Below are 20,022 nucleotides of genomic sequence, written 5' to 3'. Positions count from 1 at the left end.
GGAGGTCCTTCACTCCGAGCGGGAGTGCGGGACCCTCCACCGAATTGCTGCCGAATAGCCGGACATGCCGCCCCCCTCCGGAGTGGCCGCCCCAAGCACCTGCTTGCTAAGCTGGTGCCTGGAGCCGGTCCTGATCTTCAGACAAGTTTCACGTGCATCATACTTCTTGTTCAGAATACACTAAAAAAATGAAATACGAATTTCTATTCGCAAGAAAGACTGTATTAACCATTAGAGAACTATTCGTTGTTTTATTTTTACATACAGAAGTCCTAAAAACAGCTGCAGTAATCACATTATGTGACTGTCCATTCCTGAAACTACATTATATACAAATTATATTTCCAAAGTAAAACCCAAGAACTCTCACTAAACAAGGTCTTTGAGAAGCAGCAGTGCATTCCATGCAATCAAAATTCAAAATCATAAATTATAACCAACATCTGCAACAATAAGTCTATACAGAATATACAAAATTGTGCATGTCAAATCTATTTCCAGTGGGACATAACACTGCTGCACATAAAATTGTAAGGGCACATGAAAGGAGCCTGAGAAATTCTGCAGCAAACCCTTATGACCTCATAAGCCAATTCTATTACCAGCTTTGCCTTTTGAGGTCTATAAAAATGCATGCAAAAATAGACTAACTCAGGTGCTTGATAACTGGACCTTACTGAGATGTGAAAGATACTACTGTAAGGAATTAGTCAAGCATAGCACATCTCAATATGAAATAGGGTCTAAACCAGAAAGAATTCCTCTCAAAATATCAGCAATTTAAAAGAAAATCACAGGAGCATTAGGTAAAACTGAGCAACACTTTCTGGTTTCAATTAATTAGAGTTCTGAGATATATAACCTTTTACATTTAATAAGGCTTCACAGGAATAAAAACACTTTACATTTGAAAAATATTTAAGATACTATTTAGGTTTCACAGTCTTTGCTATTGCATATCTTAACAAGTTTACTTTTAAATTACTTGAAAGACTATGCACAGCTATAAAACAAATACTTTTAACATGGAAATGATCCCACAAATTAAAAAAAATTAAGCAATACACCATGATACACTGTCTCCCTCTGTATTAAAAAGTTTGCCATTGCATGAATTCAGTTTTTTATGGAATACTTCATATTATCAGTCAAAAATAAAAAACTGGTTTTCAAAAACTGTTGTATATCAAAACCTCATGCTTGAAAAGTGTTTCAAGTATAAATGACTAAATAGAACTTTCATGGGGTGGTGACTTCCAACGGGACTGCAAATTTTTCATAATACAGTTTGTCATGCTACCAAGTTTCTCTTGCATTTCAAAAAGTTGGCTCCCTGAATAACTGTGAAGATCTTCAGAGGTTAGCTGAGCAGCAAGTGCACTGACCTGGCTCAAGAGATCTGTTGTGGGCTGTCCATCTATGCTCAAGGCAACTGGTTCACTCAAATCTAAAAAAAGAAACAAAAGTGATTAATATATACTGTTGTAAATGCATCTTACTTTTAATCTGAGTGAAATTCATTAGTATGGAAATGTTATGAGTTTCTGCTATGAAAAAAATGCATCTACATCACATTTATGGCACCAACATAATTCAGCTGCTGAAAGCGGAAAATTTAAAAATATTCCACTTTGATATGAATTCGTTAGCATGTTTATTATAAAAAAGTCTTCTATTCGTGTTCTAACTAGTATCTATGATATGTAGCAAAGTACTGCTAAAGGTGATCACCTCCCAAAACCAGCGAAATTCAATTACACAGCAGTTTTAGGAAGCTACCATCACAAAAGGGTATTAATTGAATTTGTCACGCTACTCAAACTAAGCAAGCTACAAGTTACACTTATATTATGACAAGGGCAGGAGAACAAGTGACAAAACCCAAATCTGAAGTCAAGCAAGATAATGCAATGTTTACCAGTTGCAAGTCTTTCTTCATCTGTGGAAAAAGGTTTCTCGTCTATGACATTTTCTGTCTTCTCCCTGTCTTCAAGGACTGCAATTTCATCAAATCCACGAGCCTTCACCTACAGATTTAATTAGGAAAAAGATCAGAAAGGAAAGAAGATTTTTCCCCAAAAGGAGGCAGTCTGATATCACATGGTGGAAAGCACTTATCATACATTTTAAAAATGTCATTTGAATTTCACAATTTTTTGAACACAACTGCTGTTTAACCATATTACTGTGGTCATTACCTTGGTAAAAAAGTGACCTGTGTGATATTGGCAGCATGCAAACTCTATACTCAGCTGTAGCTGGTTTCCACCACACTTGAATATTGCTTTGATAGACAAATGTTAAAATTGTACTTTAAGTCAATATTAAAGCATGTGTAAGATTGGGAACTCCCATATTATTGGCATCACAAGTTACTTTTTTAATCCAACCAGTCACTGCCAACACTGTGCCCAGAAACTAGTTGTGTTTTAAATTTTAAGACACCTCATTTTATCGACATTCAGAAATCCTTCTCACCATGTGAACTTCTAGGCTTCTTGGTGAAGGAAAAAAGTATACTTTTGTCATAATGAAATATTACCACCACCAAACAGAAAAATGACTGAGATGCACTGTTACTCAGCTTGAAAATTTAAAATTAAGTTTCAAGTTGGCTTTAATATTGTATTTTAGCCTTTTGAGGAAAAGTTTTCTACATTTTAAAAAAATATAGATCTCCTGTGAAGAAAGTTAGCAATGCAGAACTTTATGATACTGTCTATTTCATTATAGTACTTAAAATAGCTTTACCTGTTGCTCATGATATCCTCTAAGAGCCTTTTTAACATTGGAAACTTTAGGAGAACGGATAGGAAGAGTTTTGATTTCAGCGGCTGTCAGAGTACTCAGGTCACCCACTGTCTTAATATTCTTTGCTCGAATGAGCTGCCCCAAACCTCTTGCCCTGGGGAAAAAAGGGATTCTGTATATTTATTCCTACTAAGACATGAAAAGGTGCTGGTAGGATCATGTTTCCTTCAGAGGCTGAGTTGAGGAGGAAGAGGGGCAAGAAATTTGCTGGAATGCATACTTTGTATTCATATAAAAGAAGGAGAAAAAAGTCAAAGCAGATGACACCTTTCTGCAGAAAAGAAAAATTTTATTCTCCACAGTTGATTGAATTATCCGTAAAATGAATGGCTTTTAAATTTAATTAAGTAACATGAATGGAAAAAAGGAGTGATTCAAAAACAGGTCATTCTGAACAGGTCCTGTGGTAACTCCAGAAAACTTGTCTTTTGGTACACCTCTACCCCAATATAACGATGTCCTCGGGAGCCAAAAAAATCTTACTGCGTTATAGGTGAAACCGCGTTATATTGAACTTGCTTTGATCCACCGTAATGTGCAGCCCCGTCCCCTCGGAGCGCTGCTTTACCACGTTATATCCGAATTCATGTTATATTGGGTCGCGTTATATCGGGGTAGAGGTGTATATGTTTTCAGATTCAAGACACAAAAAAGCCAAGTTAGTTGAGCCTAGTAAAGCGTTGGAAACACTCATCCAAGTTTTCATAATTGTGAAATAAGGCGCTTTCATCTCTTGAAATGCTCACTGCACAAAGCAGCATTTGACAATTTTTAATAAAATATGCAGGTAAGTCAGGTGGACATCATCAAGCATATTAATATCAGCTCTATTGAAAGGGCTGACATTCAGAATACTATAAATAAAAGAGTGCGCGCACACATGCAAAAGCTAAAAGAAAGGTCACAAATACTGCAGAATCATAAGCTTTGTAATAAAATCTTGTTTAACAGAGATCGTGGAACATGTTCTTGTTCTAGAACACTAAAAATATATGAAATAAATACATTATTATAGGTAGGCTAGAAAAAAAAAACCAAGTTCATGTATCTTCCATATCTGAGTACAGACAGATAATGCAGTGGTAAAAACGCTAGCAGCTGAACCACAATAGTGCCCTCATTGCTGCTTTTACTGCTGGGGAAGCCCCTGTGCATTCTTGAAAGAATTTGCCAAGGCCTTTTTGTATTCTTAGGACAAGAATAAAAGAGTTGAGCACTTCTGCTAGATGTTAAAAGGAGACTAAGTTTGACAGTACAACCTCCTTTTACTTCTTTTTGCAGAAAGTGCCTCCAATGGATGCTAGAATTAGAGACCGATACATCCTAACAGAAAAGTTTATAAAATCCATGGAGGTGTATTAAGAGTTTTTAGTCTTGAAAAGAATAACCACTTACCAAATGTTTGATGTAATCTGAGGTAAAATTATGTCAACTGGAGCTTTACAGCCCACCAATGCAGGGTACACACTCTCTGTAGGACACGGCAGCGACTCCTTGGCCATTTCAGTGATCTTGAATAGTACAGAAAAATTATTAAGTATCACACAACTGAATACAGGAGAAAATAGAGAAGGGATACATGAACTGAAGCACTTCTTACTAAACACTTCTTTGAGCTCTTAAATTTAGCGTTACGAGATCCTGGGGACAGAAGTCCTTTGGTTGGAGTGGTAATATGCTGGATAGAAAAAGAGGAAAAAAGATCTCTCAGGATCGTTGATATTTAAAAATAGTCATAGGATTTTAGTTATCAACATAAAGCTCTTCATTTCACAGGTGAAATTAGAATCAACCAGACTATAAAAGTATTTCTTTCATTTACTAATTCTAAGGCCTGTTCTGTATCTTGGCCATTCTTGGAACTGTTTACCCTTAAATATAAGTTTACACTGGAGTAAGACTAGCTCTGATAAGAAAGGCATACAGTTATGGTATAAAGGTTATGCTATACAGATTGTACTAATACCTAGAAAGAACTATTCTGAAGAAAACTTACAACAAACAGTTTACCTTGGCTTGGGTATTAGATGAAGTTTTAAAACTTCGCAAAGATGGTGAACTATTCGAAGAAGAATGAGACCTAACAATGGGACTTCTCCTATCGATGTCATCTGCCAATCCTTCTTGGTAAATTGGATTTGCAAAAGAGACTCGACGAATCTGTTTTTAGAGATTAAGTGATTTTTATAACCAACTAACAGAATTTGATTTGTTACAACTATATTGTCAAATTAATTTCATACCAGATAGATCTAAAGTCTGAGACTTCAAATAGTTGCATTCATCAGATCGCCTGATTCATACAGCTGTGTTTCACTAAAGAATATTTAAGACCATAATAAGTTTGGTGGAGAAGGGGGTTAGAGTTAGGGTTACTGCTACAGGAAAGGTTACAAACTTTATAAAGAATTTCCGAAGGAATACAATAGTGAGGTGTTGACTGTACAACGATTTTGCACTAACAGTTATTTTCTTTAATAGTGCCAAAGCCTTGCTGCATTACAACTTGGGTGTTGCTACTATGCAAAGACTAATTAGGAGAGTGGCATAAAAAAGTGAAAACAAGAGAACCAAAAAATAAAGGGAAAAGTGCATAACAAGCATGCCTGAAAGGACAGAGTGGGAGTGAAAGGGTAGCAGTAAGACTACAAGAGAGGGAAGATGCAGGGTTGAACCAATGGGACAATAAAATGTGTATTTTATTTGGTAATCCACATTTTCATCATCCAGTGCATTTACTGGCCTTACTGGTTAGGTTAGACAGATTCTTGATGAGATAGGAGGTGGGGAGAGGAGGGGGACAAACAGTATAAATATATACACTACATACTTCCTTGGATCTTTGGCAAATAGACATTTACCCTAATCCTTTCCAATACCATGATCCTTTCCAATATCCTAGAAGAAATACTGATTGAGAACATACTGAATTTCATATTCACATGCTGGGTATAGGAGTCATACCATTAGAATTATTCTGAAACACTGAAATAGCTGATTATTGCGGGGAAAACATAAAAGTTATTTAAATCCTGGACATGCAACACTTACTATAAACTTCAACTCATGTCCAGTTTGCCTCATGTTCCACAAAAATTCCACCATAGAATCAGATCATAAGGGACATGTTACCAGGTGTTAAAAATTGAACTTATAACACAGAGAAAGTCAGCTGTAACCACTGTAGACACTATTTTTCCAGTAAAAAGGAGAGCATTCAACAGTTTTTAAGAAATTAAACATCTATATTGCATGTAGCAGATAACTGTTAACCAGGTCAGAGAAAACAGAGAAATTGAGAGTCTCTTGGCCCAGAGCACTTATATTTCACAGCAAGTCACATAAACAGTGTTAAAGGTAACCTGCAAAGAGGGGAAAAAGCTGGGTTTGTCTCCCTCTTTCCATTCTGCTTGTTTATGATTTCACAAGGCCTGAAATGATTGCTTATTTTTTAATGGAAATTTAGGTCCTGTATAGTTCAGAAGACTATAGTGACATGAAGAGGAGGACCTGATATCACAAGAGCCAAGAGTGAAAGTTGAACAACTGACAAGGGAAGAGATTTTTAGTCAGACAATAAAACAAACAGTTTTAATTAAAACCAATGATCACTAATTTGGAGAACAGAAGCTTTTACTAAAGATTCAATGCCCCCACCTTCAATTAAGGATGAAGTTAAGTGTGCATCCTGATCATCCTGCCCCTCCAAACAAATCCTCCAGCAAAACCAAAGAAGGTAAGGAGTGGACAATATATATTTCCAAGGTAAAAACATGCAGAAAAATCATTTTTAAGATAAAACCTGTCAGGACTTACACATGAGAAAAAGGGGCACAGCCTAATTAAAAAAAAATAAAATCTTTGCAGGTCTTCATTAGCACTTCTGCAAGATCATGTGGTAATGGCATATACTCAGTACACTCTCTATGTACACTCACAAGTGCTCAGTAGTACCTAAGACTGAACTACATCACAATACCTTGTTAGCAGGTGATGGGGAATCATCCTCTTGATGTCTTTTTATTCCCCTCTTTAAAATACTGGTGGATGGAGAAGCAGAAGGAGACCAAATGCAGCGTGTCTGCACTCCATTGGGGCTTTCATTAACTTTAACCAAAGCTACAGAATCAAGCTCCTTCAATTTCTGAGGAGAATCCACATTGTCACTTTCTTCTGCACCCTCCTGGTCTGAGGCTACATTTTCAGGCACTGTAGCTGCCACTGCAATTTCAGCGAATATTAAATCTTCCTCCTTCATCTCACTATCTAGAGGGCTGTGTGCTTCTATAGGAGTGTTCTCAGTCTTTTCTGCATCATTCTGATCATGTTTTGGCTCATTTATCTTTGTTTGGTCAGGTTTGTTAACAGTTTCTGTATCAGATACCTCCTCCATTTGCCCATTTTGATTCATTTCTTCCTTTTCTATAGCTTCTGGCTCTGTGCCATTCTCCAAAGGAAGACAACTTTCTATGGACTCTTTTGAAACACAGTCAGTTAAACACTGTCCAATACTGTCAACTAGACTGGAGGGCTCTGGCTCCTGCATGACAGGGTCATAAGTTTTATTTTTGATATATGACAGTTTCTCATGATCTTCCTCCACTGGAATAGCATTTCCTTCCAAATCATTCTCAGATTTTATTCCTCTTTCTGAATCCTTAACAAAACTAGATTTCTTAATGGAGAGCAATGGTGTACTCATTGCACAAGGTTCCACAGACAGCCTCTCTTCAAAATGAGAATCATTAGAAGAAGTTTCTAGTGCAGTCATAGTTACCTGAATACATGTGTTTTTATGCTCACTTTGTGTATGGTTATCTGCATTTTTTAATTCAGTGAATGACTTGTCTTGCTGTTGAGAGTTTTCACCACAGCAATTGTAGCTCTTTGATCTTCTCATCCTCTTGCTTCTTTTGTGCTGGCACTCAAGTATCTGCAAAGGTTTTTCAGAGGAAAGAACAGCATCTGAAGTGGTAGTTACTGCTGCAAATTCAGATAGAATGATTGCACTACAGCCTTCTACACTTCTTTGCTTATCAAGTGATTTATTTGCCTGTCTTGTTTTCAAAACTGGTTCAGATATGCATGGGTTCATGAAGGGTTCTCCCAATATGTTGGTTTTATTTTGTTCGACATTTGTGTTCTGCCCACCAACTGAAGTCTTTGCCAGGTCTATAATTCCTGTAGATTCGTTAATAGCTGTATAGATTTTTTTGTTTTTCACTTCACATGCCTGAGATATCAATACAGTATCTTTGTCCATTTCAGAACTTGTTTCACCTTTATTTTTTACTTCAGACAGATTCCTAATTTCAGTTACTATTTCTTGTGAAGAGAGCTCCTGATTTTGGCTCTCTTTTTCTTCTTTCACTTTGCTTTGAAGAGGATCGCTTTTATTTTTCCACTTTCCAGATCTTTTCCTCTTGGTACTTTCTTCTCTTGTCTCAGAGCTATCAGACTCAGAATTTTCTATACTAGAAAGCAATCCTTGTGAAGCTCTTCTTGTTTGATACCGGGTGCGCCCCCTTGTCTTTTTCTGACCTGTTATATCTGAACCAGAATCTTGAACATCTATTTCAGATTTCAAGTTATCACTTTCAGATTTCTTGGCATTTTTGTTCATTTCCTCTTCAAGACCCCCTGAAGTGTGTGACTCCTTTGGACCAATATCTTCTGCAGCAGTCTTCTCATGAAAGCTGCATTCTTTTTTATTTGCATTTTCTTTTGCATCTACAGCTTTTTCAGGAACAGATTTCTGCTTTTGGGATGCATCCTCTTTAATTTGTGGCACCCTCTTCTGGAAAGACTTTTCATCATCTTTACGTTTGTCCTTTTTCTGGTGACTGTTTTCTTTATCTTGACTGTCTGTTGTATTTTCTGCAATTTCTGACCGTCGTCTTGAAGAACGTCTTAGTGTTTTCTGATTAGGAGACATCTGTGGAACTTGATTGTCATCGTTAGATATCTGATCAGTTGATATAGCAACTACTGGAGGTGTATTTTCTTTAGAATCCAAATTGGGTCCTATACATTTTTCTTCCTCTTCTACACCATCCACAATTTGTTTTTGCTCTATTGTTGTACTCTCTATCACTGCAGAATTGGGAGCTTGTGTTTGAGTATCTAGAATGCATTTTGTCTCTTCCGTTTGACTAGGTGTGCCAGATTTATTTTCCAAATGGGAGGCAACAACAGACTCCTGTATACTTTTCTCCTGTTCTAATTCTGTTAACAACTTGGATTGCCTCATTTCTCCATGCTGTGTTTTATTTTGCCTGCGACTCAACCTTTTTATCCCAGTAACTGTTCCTTCAAATTCAGATTTTGAAGAACTTTTATTCTCCTCTGTAGGTTTTTCTATTTTGGAGGGAGTCTTTGGTGCATCTATACTGTCCTGTTTTAGAGCAGCAGCAGTCCCAGATGCTCCTGATAGTCTATTCAATGCAGAAGGGCTAAAGGGTCTGTTCTCTGAACTATCAAACTTTTCCAAAGTAATAAAGGACTGTCTTCGGCTTGCAGGTTGCGGTGTTCCAGAAATAACATCACTAGAAGATGAACTGCTGCTGACATTTGAAGTGTTTTCATTTCCAACTGAAGGCTCCTTTTCAACTGTTTCAGTTTCATGTTTTTTTGAATCCTCTCCTACTAAAGACTCCTTTGCAACCATTTCAATTATACTTTTTTTTAAATCCTCCTCACAATTTAAATCTGAACTTTCTGGAACATGAGTGATGGATTTGTCTTCAATATTCACAGAATTCTCAAGAGGTTCACTTGACTTGCAGTTCCCAGTGATTTCATGTGTACTATTGTGCACATTGCTCTTTGTTCTCTCATCCTGCAAGGACAAATTAAGTGATTATTATTATAATTTTGCTACTTTCACCATGAACCCACAAAAAATGCAATCCCATTTGGATTTGAAATAAAGTAAAAAAAGACTGCTCTGCCTAAATAATGACAATGATTTTGAAAAGCCATCCACCCACTCGAAACACTACGAATTTTCCTCTGTTAGCCACAGTTTAACTGTGTAACTGTTCCAGTGTAACTGACATGCTTTATACGGCAATATTTATTTTATTTGTATAGTCCAAAGAAAGGGGAGCAGTAGAAAGACCTTGTGAAAGTCTGTACACAAAGTACAGCAGTAAACTTACTATCTACCGGGTTTTGTTTCAAAGTTATTAAATAGTACTTCGTATATTGTTTACATTGTTTTTCTTTACATTAATGTAAATATTTTCTAAGCATACTGTACAGTACTTTCTGAAGGCAATTAGGAGTTGTTACTAACATCTAAATTTAGGATTCTGGATACAATACAACAGCCATGGAGTCTGACTAAGTAATGCTTTCAGAAGAGTCCTAAAGAGACAGAACACTGGCCTTAAAGAGTTAAGTTAAGAGCAGGAAAAGGATGTGTAACAGGTGTGCATAATCTGTACACATGCTATATTACACCAATGTTCCTGTGTCATGAATTCTACGTCCATTTAAATGTTCAATGTTAACTGTGTGTCCTGTTCAGCCTGTACAACTTAATCTAGAGTCAAAGTTTATACTGCTAAAAAAGCCTAAAACAGGATCTTTCTTACAGATTACATAATTTATTATAAAAGCTACTGTCATAAGAGAAAATACATTAGCTTCAAGAATTACCTTACTATCTAAAAACTACTTTGAAAAACTATGCAGTCTAAATGATGTCTAAAAGGCTAGATGGAAAGTCCAAGATTTTTTGTATCCTAATGAAGTTTCAGGTCCAAACTCACAAGCAGACAATATAACATTTACATTTTAAAATAACCAGTGAAGAAGGAGAATGTGATATGGAAGTCATCAAAAATAAATTCTTGGAAAAAATAAGATGGGCATGTGAAATAAATTCATGTTTCAACCGTGGGACTAATCGAAATTCAAGCACTGAGGAATTTCTCAGAACAATTCTGTAATATTTTTAGTAAGTTACTGAAGGCGTCTCTCATCAATTTTCTGATTTGTCTACTAGTGTATACAGATGGATTGTTTTAGAGACTCTTCTTGCTGTATCTGCTAGTTACAGGGATAACAGCACTACTTATAGTTACTTGAATACCTAACTGCTGAATCATGTAATTATGATTGAGTTTAGTTAATCAGGCAGAGACTCACAAGTTTAGTATGATTATGTTCAAACAGTCAACAGTGTATACAATCTTGCATATGTTCTTTTCCTATCACCTCAAACCCTGAGGACTTTCTACTGTAAATCACAAGCAAACATTATATGGTTCTCTCTGTTGTATTTGGAATTCATCTCAAATGAGGTAATTTGAACCAATAAAGGCAATTAAAAAAAAAAACACTAGGCATAAGACTATCAGTATGCTTTACACAATCATATGATTTCTGTGGTTGAAGACATTGAGGAAACTGAATAAAAAATAAAATCTAAATTACATTGCATAGCAAGAACAAACAAGATTAGCAAATGTTCTCAAAACTCTGAACTTACTAACACGTCTTTCTTTCTCTTTTAGTTTTTATTCCTGGACCCACATAAAACAGCCTTACCAGATATTCTATAAAATGGACACTCAAGCCCTATAATATAAGAAATTTAGAGATGCTCTTTGTTTTAGACTTATCAAGCTTACCCTCCCCACCACATATCAACTTTGGTCTGTGATCAGAGAAGTTCACTGTCACCATATTAGAATTGTTCCTCAAACAGATTATAGATAAGCGTGACAGAATTTAATTTTTTAAAATAATTTCAATTCATATCAATGTTTATTCTTAACCCTTTTTTAATTTTTATTGATTTAAATTTTTACATTTGGGGAAAATTATGGGGGGGGAGAATCAGACAACTATTTAATGAAAGTAGATATAAAGCTTTAATTTTTTGAGTGTAACTGTTAAAATGCAAACTGTCATCATCACATGCCAAAATATACAAAGTAAATATCCTTAAATCAAATTCTAATAAATTCTCAAGCAGCATCTTTCTACCTTGTCTATCTATAAATTTTGATTATCGATGGAAATATTTTTGTTGGCTAGTATGTGTACACTGAAATCAATTATTACCAACAATTACCAATAAAAATCTAATCCTTCCAAGCCTATTATAAAGCATCATTAAGGTAGTTGTAATTCTAGCATCTCCAATACTATTAAACATGGTGAAAATACCTGAGGTTTCTTTTCAAGATCTTCTTTTGGCTCTTCTATTAAAGATGTTTTTAATCTAAAAACAAGATCACCCAAATTAGATCTGTTGCAACAGAACTTAGAAAATATCTTATCACCACAAGCCCAGTTGGTATATCGTACTTACAAAGAATCTTCCTGGCTCTGAGTATATTGAGAAAACAAGGCAGTATCTTGGGATGCATCCAGATTATTGTACATAGCAGGAATATCAATTCTGGAACCAAAAAATATCATTTCAGGTAGGTGTAGATTTATCTCAGAACTTCTAGTGAGAGACAACATGTAATTTAAACAACACACAGTTTAAATGAGCTGAAAATTCTCATCAAGGAAACCCTACATAGACTGAACTGCAAAGTCCTCACAAGATTATTTACACTTCTAAATCACTCTGTGATATGGAATGAGAGACCTCTTGCAGTGAAAGTGTGTTTCAGCAATCAGTGCTTGCTATGAAGGAACTGCTGTTTACGTATGGGTATAAAATTCTTTTTTGATCTTTTGATTCCGGTCTTCAGATCATACTGCCAGCTGAAGACTTTCCTTATTTCAATTACTGAAAAATGCCATCTTACCAGTTTTAGCCTAAAAGCGAACATGAATCATTGGGTGAAGTTCTACTGCCTGTGTCATGCAGGTGAAACTAGACCAGTGGTTCTCAAACTTTTGTACTGGTGACCCCTTTCACATAGCTAGCCTTTGAGTGCGACCCCACCTTATACATTAAAAACACTTCTTTATATATTTAACACCACTATAAATGCTGGATGCAAAGCGGGGTTTGAGCTGGAGGCTGACAGCTTGCGACCCCCCATGTAATAACCTTGTGACCCCCTAAGGGGTCAGGACCCCCAGTTTGAGAACCCCTGAACTAGACAATTATGGTCAATTCTGGACCTAAAACACAATCTGTGAATGAAGTATAAATCAGAGATTGGTCCTGTCCCTTTAAGATACTGTTTCTTCCAAACAACTCTGATGTCTTTAGCCGAAAGATCTTTTTATGTTAGCTTCAAGCTCTGGAGCTTGCATGTAATAGCACAAGATGCATAATTAATATCCGATTCAAGTTTGAGATGGAGTACATTCAACAAATTAAATTTAAAATTTGTCCTGATCAATTCATAATACAACCACTCTTGTCAGTGCTATGGATTACAAACCTCTTTGTCCTAAGAACTTCTTTTTGGTGTTCTGTCAATATTCTCTCTTTTGTTTCCAAAGGAATAACCACAAAATCAACAGATTTCTCCTCTTCCAAAAGTATCTCGCTTGATTTTGTCTTTGAAGATGAAAATTCTAGTTTCAGCTATGGAAAGGAAAAAATTGGTTAAAAAACAAACAAGATAAAGGAAATACCATCCCAAAACAGAACAAATACTAACGTATAGTAACTGTGGTTCTTAGAGATGTTGCATTCAATATTGATCCTTCTATAGGCACATATGCACCTCATGCATGAGAGATGAGTTTTTTTATTTTTTAAATAGCTGTGTGAGGGACATGTATGTACCCTATGCCTCTTCATGCTACCATGTGAGGGTATACATAATTGATAGGTCAGATGCAAAGTTGGAGAGAACAATATTGTATCTGACCTGTCAGTTATGTGCCCGGCATAGTGTTTGACAAAGGTCAGTGGGTTACTCCATGTTGCTGCCTTACAGATTTAATATTGGCATATTAAAGCAGGCAGAGGATGCAGCTTGTGGTGTGGTGGAGTGAGCTTGGATGTTCAGTGGGAGAGGTACATCAACCAGGTAGTAACACAGTGAAATACATTTTGTTAACCATTTTGATACTCTCTGTGCAGGGATGGCCTGACCTTTAGAACATCTGGCTACAGCTATAAACAGATGGGATTTCAGTAGGAATGGTTTGTTCCTTTCCATAAAGCAGAGTCCTGGATATGTCTAGGGTGTGTGGTTTCTTTTCTTTTACATAGAATGAGGTTTTGAGGCTGATTGATTGGTTTAGAAGAAAATCTGAGACCACTTTATGAATTATCTTCAGGTGAAGCCTTAGAACTGTCTCGTCCCTATCAAATGTCATTAAGTGGGGTTCAGCCATAAGTGCCTGAAGCTCACTCACTCCTCCTGGTTGAAGTGATAACCACTAAGAAGATTTACTTCAGAATGAGGTGGTGAAGGGAGCATTCTGAGAGAGGCTCAAAACAGAGGATCCATGAGCCTCAGGAAGATTATATTGAACTGCCAGGTGGAAGTAGGTTCTCTAACCAGCAGGTAAGAGTGTAAAAGCCTCTTGAGAAATTTTGATACTGTGTGTGTCGACTTGAGTATCACGATCGTTTCCATGATGGGTAAAACTGGCTGTCTGCTCTGAAAGTATGGGTGAACCAGCTGTTTCTTTTGAGACTGGTATTTGCAGAGCTTCCTGTAGGGGATTGGTGTACAAATCCTCAGTGACCTCACAATGGCCCTCGAGTCCTTCAAGGCATCCTTCATTGTTCTTTTGGTGAAGAGCTCTAACCCCTTGAAAGGGGAGGGTGTCTCATGACCCTGAACCTCCCTCAGAATTCTGGATGCTAACTGCCAGGACAGCCGCAGCCATGTTGGAGGAGTCCATGACTACCTGCAAGGCTGTTCGGGCAGCTGTTTGGTCTTCCCTTATAATCTCCTTTAATTCCTCCCTAGTGTCCTGTGGCACTTTTGCCAGGAAGGGAGTCATTCTCTCCCATATGAGGAAATTACATTTGATGAACAATGCCTGGAGCTTGCCACACAGAACTGCAGTGAGGTGGATGAGTAGGCTTTGAGCCCAAACAGAGCTAGTTTTTTGGGGGTTATCCTTGGGCATGCCTTTTGTCAATTTCAATTTGTCCTGCACTTCAACAACTACCAGTGGCCCTGGATCTGGTGGGATTAAAAGCCTTCCAAGTTTTCTGGAGGCACCTGACAGAGCTTCTCCACCTGTTTAGAGACAGGTTGGAAGGTGGCCAGAGCGTGCCAGAACACTTTGCTAGCTCCCATGTGCCCTTATCACAATATCCCCAGTATGGATAGGTTGGCATGGCATATGGGTACTGACCTGGTTGCCGCAAGTTGGCCCAACGCCACTCATGTCTTTTTTGAGGCAGTGCTCAGAGAGAGTACCAGCTCTAGGATCACTCTCAGAAGGTAACAGAGCATCATTGTTTGTTGCTGAGATAAAGAAGTAATCTGGCAACAAAGATGTACTTCGAATTGCAATGCTGTAGTGCTGCACCAGTACCAATGATGTTCCCTGGAGGGAATCTCAACAGCTCTCTAAGGTGTACCTTGGTCCTATAATAGGTGCAGCGGTTGGCACATATGCCTTTGTCAGTGCAGATGCTGGCAGTGCCAGCTTACTTAGGGCCACTTCCTTGGAGGAGGACTAGGCCCCTATTCTTGGAGGTCTGATGTCTCTCTTCTCTATGGGGAAGTGTATCTGTCTGGTCTCCACTCGCCCTTACTTTTGGCCTCGCCACTGTATTGTGGTGCTGATGCCAATGATGATGTTGTCAGTACCAGAGAAGCAAGTGCCAAGTCTGCCAGTACTGGTGTCAAAGCAGCTGCTGGCACCGGTGTTGGGAGTAGCATCGGCTAATACTGAAGGCTTTGGTGTTGGGGTGATGAGCACCAATGTAACCAGTTTCTATTTCAAAGATGTTTTCTTCCCTGCCTTCTTTTGCTGCTGGGTCCTCGGATGGGGTGTCTGCTCAGCGGGGCACTCACTGAGGATGACCCGTTAGATTTTTTGGAGATCTCCTCTAGGTCTGAGATAATGCGTATTGATTGCATGTGTGTGTGTAGCTTCAGCCATGCTGTCCTCACCTTGCAAATCATCGATGAGAAGGATTTGCACACTGAATACTTAAGAGGAGGTGCCTCTCCCCCAGACAGAAAAGGCTTCCACTCTGTCCATTAACAAAGAGAATAAGTCCACTGAAAGTCAGTTAGTGCTTATACCCTGAAGATTTAGGGTCTGCCATTGGGGGTTGGCAAGAGGCACCTCACCCTCAGCCAGCTGCATAGGGGTGTCTTTCTGGGATAGCTTTTTAGGAATGTCCACATTAAAGTATTAATGAAGATAAGGAGGGCAAAGAGGAATTTCTTCACAAAATTAGTCTAAAAGATGAGCCTGAAGGTCAAAGTAATGGGTTAGACACTTACCAGGTTCCATCCTGCTACCCACGCTGTAAGAGGGAGCTGGGGAAGGTCCTGGCTGTGCCACCATTCATAACCTCACAGGAGCACAAGAAGGCACAGGGTACATGAACGGCCCTGATGGACACTGCTAGTCAAAGCAATCCAATCTCAGATGCATGAGGTGCATGTGCACCTACAGCAGGATACACACACACATCCACCCACCACTAATACTTTGCCACAATACACAGCCAAACACAACAACTAATCAGATCTTAATGTTCAGCATCCTGCTGGCTGCTCTCCCTTATGGAGCCTCTGTTGATTAAACTTCCACTCCTTATAAAACCTACCTTGCCTTAAGTTTCCATAGCAATAACAAAAAAGAAAACTCCAAAAATACTAGACAATCTGAATAGGGAAAAACTAACAGCCAACTGCTATTGGCTGGCTTGCTTCAGACTGGTGGACTTGAGATACAAAAACAGCATACCCGACAGTCTCTTGTGGAAGAAAGTCAGCATAAAGTAATGTTTATTTTTATTACATCCATTTGTATGCACCTTACCTTTGCTGCTGTTACATGAGCAGTGGTAGTCTTGTCTTTCAGACCATTGGCCTGTGCCAGCAAGGAATCCCTTTTTCCACCTGATTTTACTTCTATTCCACTTATCTTTGCATCCCACTGGGAATTTTCTGTCTGTTTAAAGAGAAATAAAAATTGTGTTTAGTGTAAATAGATAAAGTAGATAATTTAATGAAACTTTGCATAAGATTCAATTTCACTCATGACTTTGAAAAATATGTTTGCTTACGTATTTTCCTCTAAAATGTAAAGATTTTTGCAGATATGCTGGGTAAGAACAGGCCAATAATTAAGATAAAATTCGAGTTATTATTTACCAAATGCCATCTCAGCCTAGGCCCTTCAGCCTCTGGTTATTCTAATTTAGGATATGGTTATTACCGCAAACACTAATCAACCTCCAATCATTGTAGCAAAATCTTGATTACTGTAACTCCATAGGACATTGTTACTATGTCCAGCACAATTCCAGAACTGTACAGAGTAAACCACTCATAAGTAGTAACATAATAGATACTTACAGCATCAGAAAATGGACCACTGGATTCTTCCACTACCTCAACACTTTCAAAACCAGGTAGTAAAAGCAGAATTTTCTTTTTGGCTTGGCTTAATATGGATCTGTTTAAGGGAAAAAAATAAGATTATGGGAAAAGTGCACAAGGTCGTTAAGTTCACTACTACTTCTAATAAGCAGCTCATATACGGTGAAGCAGAATGAAGCTCAGATTCTGTACATCTACAGATATACTTGTACAAGAAAGGGTATTTTTTAGATCTGAAGCTTTTTTACAGGCAAAGAACTCATTTGTGAGGACTTCCAAACTATCCCAATAACCCATGAACACCTTTTCCTTCCCTTCCAAAATTCCTAAAATAAAACTTCACATTTAAATTCTCATTCCATACAAATTCACTCCTATATTAGGATACTTTCATGACTTAATCACAATTAATGGTTTGATTATTTTTTATCTCTATGTACTTGACCAAGGTTAAATCCTGAATTTAGGAACAGTTTTCCCTACTTAACATCTTATTTATAAGAAGTTATGATTTTTTGATGTTTATGTCCAATAACAAATTAAAAAGCTTAAGTTATCTTGGCTTGATTTATAAATACTCTGTGATTATGTAGCAAAATCAAACATAACAAATATACAAGAGAGCATCTTACTTTAATTCTTCAGGGTAAGTTAACACTGTAGCTTTAGCAAATGTTGCATTCCAGAACTGAGCACTTTGGTTGCGTATCTGTTTACTCTTATGCAGAAAGATTATGCACAGCAATGGAGAGAGCTGCTCTAATAGGTCACTATCATAAAATCCAGTATAGTGGGATTGTAAACATACAATGATCTCTCCCAAAAGTTTTTCTAACTGGAAAAAAAGAGAAAGGTGTAAATAATTTTTGAATCACGTACATATTCTAAAAATTAAAATAGTGAAATAAACAAGATTTATATAGTGGCAGTTTATGTGGATATGACAAGAATATGGCCTGGACTCAGTTCCACAGAAATACTAAACCTCTATATATGAAGGAGCCCATAATATTTAATTCAACGCAGGTTTGTACTTCACCCTAGCCAGTTTTCAGTTCAAGTTTGTAGTACACCTTTAAGCGAAATGCTTACTAGCTTGCCTTAATACAAATATAATTTTGTTTTTAGAGCACAAAATTCTCAGATTTAAATGTCATACAGTAGTAGTTCTTTCCCAGACTTTTTCTGCTAAAATTTACCTTGTTGCTGAGACTACTGTACACTCTAGATACATCAGCAAGCCTATGAAAGAAAGAACATAGTATGGATGAAGTATTCATGAAATATTTCTTAATCCTATTTGTTCTCAACAAACATTTCCAACAATGTTGATATATGACACTAGAAAAGATGCAATAGTCCATCTTCAAGGTCTCACACCAACATATGAAGTTGCATATTATTTTAATAGCTACATTTAATAATTGACAACCCTTCTTGATTCCCCCATAATGGCCATAAACAAACTTTTTAAGCTAATGAGCATAACAATTAAAAATTAGTTCTAATAATCCCCACAGAGTAGTTTACCGATCCATAACTAATTGTTTTCTAATAGAGTAATTTCTGCTACCTTCCTTCTGCTCCTCTTGGTCTGAGATACACCGACTCTGCAAGTAAACTTCCCTAACTAACTTCAGAGAGATTTTTGCATACATAACTGCAGCAGCACCTGGAGAGAATTTAATACGGTATCCAATAGGCTTAACTGTAACCACCGTGCATGGTGAAAATTAAACAGATTAATAGTTTTCACCTCCAAAAATAAACATTTTTAAAGGAAAGTCTTTGGAAAATACAATGGAATGCAGAGCATTGCAAAAATATTTCAAAACCTTTATATAAAATTTCCCCCAGTTTAAACATTTTAGGCTTTTACTTAAGTTGAAAACATGCGTCTCACGAAGCAGGTATTCACCCACGAAAGCTTATGCTCCAGTACATCTGTTAGTCTTTAAGGTGCCACAGGACTCACTGTTGCTTTTTACAGATCCAGACTAACATGGCTACCCCTCTGATTCTTAATAGTACTTAACCCATGCAACTGTATACTGAATAAATTGAAGCAAGACATCTTTGTGTTTTTCTTTATACCTTCTGCTATACAGTTTCAAAGTGGCTTACTTAAGATATCGTATATTCCTATTGGAATCTGTTTAAAGAAAAACAAATTGGAAATAGCTCTTCGGTTGGTAAGACTAGATAACTGCAAGTGTGTGTTAATTAGCACATTAAAGAAGATTGGGGTTTATAAATGCTATTTTATGCAAAAGTTTATATTTTGGATAAATGTATTAATGTTAAAGATAGTCATGATAAACACAAAATACTTTTAAAGAGTAAAGTTTTCAATGTGAGGGTTAAGTGGCGAAACAGGATAGGGATCCTGAGGTTGACACTATGTTCATTCTGGAGGAACAACATTGTTAAAGACCACCTTCAAATTAAAGCTATTACTAGCAAGTCCTTATTTGGAATCCCAGGGAGACCTCACTGTCCAACAGCTTATGCTCAACGTAATTACAGAGCAAGAATACAGCAGTTTTGAAGAATGGAGTCTTCAGAAAATAGGTTACCAATATTCTAGTAGTAGTTGTGTATCCAACTTGTACAAATTCAAACTTGATATCTCAAATTCAGGCTGAATTCTATAAGGTACAGGGCGCCCTCAAATACCACTAAATTCAGCAGGAGTTGTGGACACTTAGTACCTCACAAGACAGAAGCTTTGGGTAGCCTGATTTATGGG

General features: G+C 37.3%; 1 protein-coding gene across 1 annotated transcript in view; it reads right to left on the bottom strand.

Annotated features, from left to right (window-relative positions):
- Positions 1 to 231: 231 nt before the first annotated feature.
- Positions 232 to 20,022, bottom strand: part of RIF1 (replication timing regulatory factor 1) — a 54,634-nt gene continuing 34,843 nt past the window's right edge. Inside the window, exons 22-35 of the mRNA XM_024209119.2 lie at positions 18,473 to 18,515; positions 17,906 to 18,108; positions 17,250 to 17,349; positions 16,711 to 16,842; positions 13,176 to 13,321; positions 12,137 to 12,226; positions 11,992 to 12,046; positions 6,791 to 9,649; positions 4,822 to 4,971; positions 4,412 to 4,489; positions 4,207 to 4,322; positions 2,752 to 2,905; positions 1,919 to 2,027; positions 232 to 1,447 (exon numbers count right to left, since the gene is read on the bottom strand). Coding sequence (XP_024064887.1) covers positions 1,227 to 1,447; positions 1,919 to 2,027; positions 2,752 to 2,905; positions 4,207 to 4,322; positions 4,412 to 4,489; positions 4,822 to 4,971; positions 6,791 to 9,649; positions 11,992 to 12,046; positions 12,137 to 12,226; positions 13,176 to 13,321; positions 16,711 to 16,842; positions 17,250 to 17,349; positions 17,906 to 18,108; positions 18,473 to 18,515 — 4,456 coding nt within the window. The 3' untranslated portion in view covers positions 232 to 1,226. The remainder of the gene's footprint in view (positions 1,448 to 1,918; positions 2,028 to 2,751; positions 2,906 to 4,206; positions 4,323 to 4,411; positions 4,490 to 4,821; positions 4,972 to 6,790; positions 9,650 to 11,991; positions 12,047 to 12,136; positions 12,227 to 13,175; positions 13,322 to 16,710; positions 16,843 to 17,249; positions 17,350 to 17,905; positions 18,109 to 18,472; positions 18,516 to 20,022) is intronic.

The sequence above is a fragment of the Terrapene carolina genome, unplaced genomic scaffold (genome assembly GCF_002925995.2).
Source record: "Terrapene carolina triunguis isolate 2854851 unplaced genomic scaffold, T_m_triunguis-2.0 Scaffold62, whole genome shotgun sequence".
Taxonomy (NCBI): Eukaryota; Metazoa; Chordata; order Testudines; family Emydidae; genus Terrapene; species Terrapene triunguis.
This window is presented reverse-complemented; position numbering and strand designations above follow the sequence as displayed.